We start from the raw sequence: 8,534 nt of genomic DNA, 5'->3' as shown, positions 1-8,534 counted from the left end.
AGACCACACCATGCACAATGTTGCTCTACCTGGCCCCTTCAGACAGTCCAGTCCTTCCTCCACAGGACGGGCAGCTGGTCGTAATATGGACATTTCCATACAGCCCCCACTGGGCAGGGCCTTGGTGAGAGAATACAGACAGTCCCTGCCCCAAGGAACTCGCCATCCAGGTTAGAGCTGACTGGATGTGATGGAGGGGAAGCTCCCGCTCCCCCGAGGCTGTGAGGTGGCCTGGTTACTCTGTCATCCTGGGAGGGGAAAAAAGGGATGTTGTTCCTCCTCCTCCTCCCATAGAGCAACTAGTCAGCTGGGAGACTGGACCCGGGCAGGGAAGGGGTGTCAGAGCACTCCGGACAAAAGGTAATACAGCGTGCTGGCTACAGGGTTATCTAAAGCCACATCAGCTCTTTCCTGAGGCAGCAGCATGTTTAATTAAGAACATATACTCAGTCATGGAGAGCAAGGGTACATACAGGGAAGGCAACTCTAGCAGGAATGCAAGGCCTGGAGCAGGTCTGAGCCACGTGAACAGGAAAGACACACAAACAACCTGGGTCTGTTTGTTAAAGACTCACAGCTCAGGGTCACAGATGAGGTTTGTAACACTGCTGGTACCATCCCCACTACAGGCATGTGGGGAAGCCGGGGCTGTCCATGCACAGAGCCACCAAGGAAGAGAACCTTTGCTGCAGTGTGTGGAAGGGAGCGGAGAGAGGAGGGCACAGGGGCTGGAGAGGGGAAGGGTACAGGAGCTACAGCATGAGCTGTGAGGACAGAGAGGGCAAACAGCAGAGACTGGCAGGAGCCTGGATGTGAGGGGAGAACAGGGAGGAACCAAAGCCGACCCTGAAGTAGAGATCTTCACTGGCACACATCTGGTCTGCAGACAGCTTGGGGGAGGGCTGGAAGCCAATGAGAAAACGTGTTGAACCAAAGAATAGTGAGCTGGGGCACTGTCCTAGGGCAGTGCGCGGCTGGAGGCACTGGTTGAGGGATACAGGCTCCGCAGGGAGTGCACTGGCTCCCTCTGCTGGGAAAAACAAACCAGAGTTGTTCAATTGATGCTCTGGAGCACAACCACCCACTGCTGCTCTGTCCAGACGGGAGCCAGAGACGCCAACACAGGGCGCCAGCCCCCAGCACAGTGACTCTTGGTGCGGCTCACAGACGAGGGTGGGCTCAGGTCTGTTTTTCTTACCCATTCATTACCAGGCTCCGGCTGAAGGGTAACTATTTTTGCTCAGTATTTGCGTCACCTGCGGGGAGATGGAAACTGTGAGCACTTAGGGAAACAGACCAAGAGGTTTCCTAGCCTCAGCTGCCTCCCAGTTTCAGGGGAGATGTGATGGGGTGGGTGGCAAGTCACATGAGAGCACCATGCCCACACATCAGTGCCTTAAATAAGGAGTCACAATCCACTTTGTCAAAACAGCCAGTCAAAACCCCCCACATGAGAGAGGAACAACGAGGCAGCACTGGGAAGCAAAGGGTTACGGTTATGGCTCGTCAAACCAATTGTTTAAGGCTTTAATTGTCAAAAAAACAAGCCATCCTGACTGCTGGGGGAGGGGGACGTCAGGGCACTGTGTTATCCTGCTCTTTATTCGCAGCCCAGTAAAGTCCTTGCAGAGAGATGATCAGCTCCAGACAGGACTGGAGACCACATTAGCCCTGTGTAAACCGGCCCGGCTTGGTGCAGAGGAATGAGGCCAGAGCTATTTCCTCTGAGCCTAGGTTACAGGAGCCAGGCCTCCTACCAGCAAAGCAGCACTCAGGGCAGCAGTAAAATACAGCCCCAGAGCTGAGGTGTCACACCACAGCCCCCAAGCGCAGGTCAACACAGATGCACCTGTGAGGAGGACAGCACGTGAGCCGAGGGCGCGTGTACCACTGACTCCAAGTCATGAGTTCCCATTACAAGGCAGAAGGGTTTTCTCTCCACCAGCCCCACAAACTCAGGCCGGGCTCTAGCACCTTGTCAGCACTGAAAATTACCTGCTGTTGACAATGGGTGTCAGCGAGGGCTGCAGCTGAATCAGTGCCGAACACCGTTTAGACAAGGGCAGGGAAGGACAAACTGTCCCGTGCTGCCCCAGAAAACACAGCTAAGACTTGTCCAGCAGAATCAAGCTGAGTTCTTGCTGTTTCACCCATCGTCACCAGGGCAGAGGGCCTGAACACCAAACTGTTCCCTCCCACTACCCATCACTGCTACAGAGCAGCCCTGTCACACCTGCTCAATCCCTCTAGCCACTGGCTGCACACCTAGGACACAGGCTGGAAGAGCCCAGACTGTCTGTGGGGCTGGCAGTTAGAAGAGACATCTTTTCACTTACAAAGACAGACCACGAGAGAGACTTGCTGGGAATCCTTCCCCTCTCCCCAGTAGGCTGCCATCTTCACAGCCTTTTCAACGCAGAATTACAATGTAAGGCCACTAATCTGACAGAAAAGCAACCCTCAGATTCATTAGCAATGAAGCAAAAAAAAAAAAAAACCACCCAGTGATGCTCTATAAATACACCTTCTTTTAATTATGCCAAATTAATTCCCAGGCACCCACCCCCACCACACCCAGTGCCGCCTGCTTCACAGTGAGCACCTCTCGTTCTTCTGCTGAGATATTTTATAACTCAAAAGCTGTCACTGGTTCAGTGGTTCTGCTCATCGCACTCTGCAGGCTGCAGAGCCTGACTCTGTGACCGGAACAGGGGTGAAAGATCTGCCCTTTGAAAGCCAAACTCAACTGACCAGCCGCCAGCTGAAGAGCCATGCGATTGGCTTGCCAGTGCCTGCTCTTCAGCTACTTTCAAGGGAACTAGGGTCAATAACTGGAGTGGTTCTGCATCAGTCCTGGAGTGGTTCCCCTTGAATCTACCCAGAGCCGCTTTAACCCCGCAGATAAACAGAATCAACAGGAAGAAGAGAAAGACAGAAGATCTCTGAAGATTTCTAAGAAAAAGTCACGTCTTCAGAAGGCTTCACAGCTTCTCCTTGCCTTAAGAAAGCCAGAATATGCAGCTGCTTCCAGTCACTGCTCGATTCCAGGCCTCAAGACTGAACCTTTCAAGCTAGAAACACTTTAACAGTCAGAGGAGATGGGAAGGGAGGGGGTGCCTGTTAAAAGAACTTGACGCCTCGGCCGTCGTCGAGTGTGATAATTTCAGCCCTGTGCTCTTGTTGTAAGGCTTGCAGGGCACGAAGCAACATGGACTCTTCCAAGCCATGGAACTCTAGGGAAGGATGAAACATTTTCAGTCAATAGAAGCCACAAGAATCACACCTCAAAACCAACACAGTCTGCAACTTATGATGGCAAACTAGGAGGTGCCTTACGGAGCACCTTTCACAGACCCAAGAGCGTAACAAAGAGCACAATTAATCCAAGCCACTGCTGCCACGTCAGAAAGAGAGAAGCTGGGTGCTGTTAAACAGAGAAGGAACAGATAATGCAGCTTTCAGCAGAGACCTGAAAGCTGCAAGGGACTCAGGCAGATCTCACAAGGAAGAAAAAACAACCCCCCTGGAGCCAGAGGAACACGAGGACAGAGCTTTGCTATGGTGAAGGGAGAGAGGCTCGGTGACAGGCAGGGATAACACATTAATGATACGGAGATCTTGGGGTGGGTAGCGAAAAAAGCTTACAGCCCCGCTTCTCAGTGGTGATCAGTGTGAGCCCCAAAATACAGAGATAGCATGCAGCAACTACAAGCAATTGTAAAGAATTTCACCATTAAAATTGTCACCTGGCAGTACAAATTATTTATTCTTACAGTACTGTTGTGCTCTGGAAAGCAGCCCCAGAACACACGTGATGTGAGTTACCTTCATTCTGTGTGTCATCTCCATTGGACAGCTCGTAGAGTGTGAATACAGAGTTGGTCAGGCCATTCTTAGACACCTGGAAAAACAAGAGCAATGTAGAGAATTTCACTTATGTGTCTTACAAACAGTTAATATTCCCAGCACTGATCTCTGCCAGATCTTCATTTCAATGGAGTAGAACCCAGTCAGTATTTACTGGGCACACCAAATAACTCCTCAGACAAGGAGATTTGACTGTGGAGAAAGTAGTCTAACCCCTGTCGCTGTCCCACCATCCTTTATTCCTTCTCTCCAACTCCGACAATGAGTTTTACAACGAGAACTCGTGTCATGAAGGGGAATGCAACAGCAGCTTTGTCCTCACTACTGAACTCTCACACACACTCACAAGGAGATGGGTGTGAACAGTGTATTCACTTGCAAATCACAGCTTTTTACACAATGTAAGGTGTGCACCACTGCAGGGATCCCTACACCCCTCTGCAGCAGAGGGAAATGGGACCCGCAAAGTTAAAGGCAGTGGGGAATCAGGGCCCCAACATTTGACAGTTGCATTTTTCACAAATCACAAGCCAGGCTGTCTGGCAGCGTCCATCCGCCTGTGGGACTGGCAGTTAGAAAGGGTTGGTTGCGGGTGAGATGTCAAATCAGCAACTCAGTTCAGATCCTTTTGCGGCGAGTCTGAAATGACAGCTGCCCCCCCCCCCACAGAAATGGGGCCATGGTCTGTACAGTATCAAAGCTTCTGTGGCCTCACCCACTGATAGATGAGCTTTCCCCATTCTTCTGGTCTTCGCCACATGATCAGGAAACTGGATTTGTTCTTGTCTAACCATTCTAGGTTCCCTGAAACGCAATGGAAAGGGTGTATTTACCACAGGGCCCCAAATCAAGAATGACACCTCATTACAGGTGGATGCTATGTATGTATGTAGCTCCATCTCTACCCCACCCTGTCACTCACACCGGCTTCCTACCTACCCCCACATTCAAGTAAAAAATCTTTCCTGCCTCTGGGCCTGACTCTCCCTCTCCCTGTGCAGCAGCTTGCGATGCTGCATAAGGAAAGGGACAAGGAGCTCTGAAAACAGAGACAACACTGAAAAAAAACCAGAACTCAGGGAGATTCCAATAGGAGTGGTACAGTCCATGCCCAGAGTGTTTTGTTACAGTCGCACAGCCAGACTCTCAGCACTAGGAGGGAAATTAGACACAGGTCTTGCTGACGCACCCCGCACAGGCAACATGAACAGTCACAGACAATTCAGCAGAGATTTTCACCCACCTTTTTTCCTGAGTTCTTCTAACACAACTTGTATGGATTCCATGGGGAGTTTCCCTGGTTCTGGGTTAAGGAAACATTTAGTGCAATTTAGCAGTACAGGCAAAGCTCAGAGGATGATGTCAGCTGTGTGACCATCTCTAACACTGTTCACAGCAGAAACTGGTTGGGGGAAGGAACCGAAAGCAAAGCATGCCCTGACACAGTTCTAAATAACTGAAAAAAGCAAAGCTCTAAAATAATAAGTCCACGTAACATTTCCATGGCAGCTTTCATCACTGAAGATTCCATTGTGCCTCACAAACCGCGTACAAGCCAAAAACCACATTCCCATCAAAATACAGCCATCTCCAGGGTGGATGGCAGCACATGACAAATACAGGGCAGGCTGGATGAAAGTGGGGGAAGGGGGCAGGGTCAGCCTTAGGGGCGGGCAAAGGAGGACCTCACCCAGAGCGCCATGCTCACAGGGGCACCGTGTGGTATCTCTCACCTGACCTGCTGAGAGCCAGCTGGGCTTATGGAGGCAGCCAGGCAGGTGAGCGGCAGCCTCTAGAGAGGGTGGACTGACAACCTGAGCTGTAAGGGGGGGGCTGGACCAGCCAAGTGACTGCTCTGGAACAGGGGAGCCCCTCCTCCCACCTCCTGCTCCATTGCCATCTGCAGCCTCTGCTGCTCCTGCACCCTCCACCCCACCCCGAATGTAGCTGCCCCTGGCCAAGCTGCTCTGGATCAAGAGCCTGCCTCCTGTCTGCTGCATAGAGCAGTGGTTCTCAAAACTAGGGCCGCCACTTGTTCAGGGAAAGCCCCGGCAGGCCAGGCTGGTTATTTACTGCCTAATGCTGCAGTGCTAACAGGAATGAGCCTGCTGGTCCGGGGCCAAGGGGCAGAGCTGTTGACCTGGAAGAATGTGTATCTTGCAAACAGTTCTGCTCTGTAAGTACCGGAAGTAACTGAGAGTCCCTCGCTGTATTCATGGAGTCCTGGACAGAGCAGCCATCTACTACTGTAGGGAACTGCGCCACTCAGCACACCCTGGTCCCAACCCAAACTGTTCTCCAGGATTCCCCTCCAGCGGTTACCAATTGCTTTTTAACCTAATATGCTTTACAGAGATAGTAAAATCCACCTCAAACTATTGCTTTGGATTAGGGCTGTCAAGCGATTAAAAAAATTAATCACGATTAATTACACTGTTAAACAGTAAGAGAATACCATTTATTTAAATATTTTTGGATGTTCTCTACGTTTTCAAATATATTGAGTTCAGTTACAACACAGAATACAAAGCGTGCAGTGCTCACCTTATTTTATTTTATTTTGATCACAAGTATTTGCACTGTAAAAAAAACAAAAGAAATAGTATTTTTCAATTCACCTAATATAAGTACTGTAGTGCAATATCTTTATCATGAAAGTTGAACTTACAAATGTAGTATTATGTACAAAAAAACTGCATTCAAAAATAAAACAATGTAAAATTTTAGAGCCTGCAAGTCCACTCAGTCCTACTTCTTGTTCAGCCAATCGCTCAGACAAACAACTTTGTTTACATTTGCGGGAGATAATGCTGCCCACTTATTGTTTACAATGTCACCTGAAAGTGAGAAGAGGCATTCTCGTGGCACTGTTGTAGCCGGCACTGCAAGATATTTGAGAGCAGTTATGTAACAAAAACAAATATGTGTAAGTTGCACTTTCAGGACAAAGATTGCACTGCAGTACTTGTATGAGGTGAACTGAAAAATACTATTTCTTCTGTTTATCATTTTTACAGTGCAAATATTTATAATAAAAAATTATATACACTTTGATTTCAATTACAACACAGAATACAATATATATGAAAACGTAGAAAAAGAGCCAAAATATTTAATAAATTTCAATTGGTATTCTATTGTTCAACAGTGCAATTAAATCTGTGATTAACTGTGATTAAATTTTTTAATCACAATTAATTGTTTTGAGTTAATCGCATGAGTTAACTGCGATTAATTGACAGCCCTAGTTTGCATTAAAGCCACCACAGCAACCTGGGCAAGGAAACAGCATGGGAGTGAAGGATACGCTGCAGCTTCCTGTTGTTGAAAAGTGGGCTTTCTTGGGCCTCCATGACCGTCATTGTGTACTGCTTGTTGAGGCGACAGTACAACAGAACCAAGGAGCACCAGGCTGTCATCTGCTTCTGCCGGGTGTCCACATTGGGCTGCAATCTAGAAACAAACCCAGAGGTGCTCCAGGTCAACATCTGGTTCCAGGCACAGCAAGATCTGGGCTTAAAGAGGTGTAAGTGGGTGACAAATGCAGCCAGACAGACCACTCCTACATGCAAACCTTGCCATAATGTCGGTGGGACCTGAAGCGTTAACAAACAGCAGCTACATCAACAGACGAATCCCGAGGCAAGCCTCCAGCAGCGCTCCTGACACCTACCCCCACTCCAGATACCACCTGGCTGGTACGCCGAGTTGTACCGGCCCGTGCTACGCTCTCGCTGCCGGAGAGGGCCAGGGACACTCGGCAGGACACGAATCAGGCTGTGGCCAGTTCACAATCTGCTCCACTGGCCGGAACTCAGTCCCGCGTCGCACAGATCGAGCGGCTCAGGAGAGAGGTGCAGGGGTAGGAGTGAAGGGGGCACAGGGCAGGGGTCGGTGGGGAGCCCATGGGGGACCATGGCCACCAAACTGCAAGTTCGCCCAGGGTGCCATTCGGCCCTGGGTCCATGCACACGCCGCAGGGACGTGTAACGCGGGCCCCGGCACCGGGCGGGGGCCAGATCCACGGGCGCAGCGCCCGATTCTGGTGCGGGGGGGCTCAAAGGGTGGGAGGGGCCTGCCCGATGCAGGGCTGGCAGGGACATTCAGGGGGGCTCCTGGGGGGCCCCGGGGGGGGGCTCCTGGGGGGCCCAGGGGCGGTTCCGAGGGGCGGTTCCGGGGGGGGCTCCTGGGGGGCTCCTGGGCGGTTCCGAGGGGCGGTTCCGGGGGGGCTCCTGGGGGGCCCGGGGGCGGTTCCGAGGGGCGGTTCCGGGGAGGCTCCTGGTGGGCCCGGGGGCGGTTCCGAGGGGCGGTTCCGGGGGGGCTCCTGGGGGGCCCGGGGGCGGTTCCGAGGGGCCGGGGGACTCCGGGGGGGCCGGTCCGGCGGCCGGTCCCGGGGACTCACGTGAAGAACGGGGGGAAGCGGTACTGCCAGGGCCACTCAAAACTCATCGCCGCCGCCCCGCGAACCCGGAACCGCGGCCCCACCGACTTCCGGTCCTTTTCACTAACTTCCGGTCCGCCGCATGGGCTCCCGGCCCGCCCTCAGCCTCGAAGGAAGGTTCCGGGCAGGGTCCGTTCCGCCCCAGGTTGGGGGTGGGGGGAACTCAAGGCCTCCTGGTCACTCGGGCCGGCTGGGTGGCCCTAGCCCAGCGGGCAACGCCTCAGGG

At 51.9% G+C, this 8,534-nt stretch overlaps 1 protein-coding gene across 1 annotated transcript; it reads right to left on the bottom strand.

Moving 5' to 3' along the window:
- Nucleotides 1-472: 472 nt before the first annotated feature.
- Nucleotides 473-8,384, bottom strand: VPS25 (vacuolar protein sorting 25 homolog). The gene is made up of 6 exons (XM_074940405.1): nt 8,270-8,384; nt 7,175-7,320; nt 5,111-5,164; nt 4,583-4,671; nt 3,826-3,901; nt 473-3,233 (listed from the first exon to the last, which is right to left on the bottom strand). Exons 1-6 carry the CDS (start codon nt 8,314-8,316, stop codon nt 3,121-3,123), a joined length of 525 nt encoding a protein of 174 aa, XP_074796506.1. The 5' UTR covers nt 8,317-8,384; the 3' UTR covers nt 473-3,120.
- Nucleotides 8,385-8,534: the final 150 nt, after the last annotated feature.

The sequence above is a fragment of the Natator depressus genome, chromosome 27 (assembly GCF_965152275.1).
Source record: "Natator depressus isolate rNatDep1 chromosome 27, rNatDep2.hap1, whole genome shotgun sequence".
In the NCBI taxonomy this organism is placed as follows: Eukaryota; Metazoa; Chordata; order Testudines; family Cheloniidae; genus Natator; species Natator depressus.
The sequence above is the reverse complement of the archived record's forward strand: the minus strand, read 5'-3'. Positions and strand labels throughout refer to the sequence as shown.

What these genes read in the sequence shown, in the direction of transcription:
- VPS25 (XM_074940405.1), bottom strand. Translation starts at nt 8,316, where the DNA reads ATGAGTTTTGAGTGGCCCTGGCAGTACCGCTTCCCCCCGTTCTTCAC. An exon ending in GAAAGCTCATCTATCAGTGG is followed by an intron (nt 3,902 to 4,582) that starts GTGAGGCCACAG and finishes TTGTTTTTCCAG; the next exon opens with GTGTCTAAGAATGGCCTGAC. An exon ending in AGATGACACACAGAATGAAG is followed by an intron (nt 3,234 to 3,825) that starts GTAACTCACATC and finishes ATCCTTCCCTAG; the next exon opens with AGTTCCATGGCTTGGAAGAG.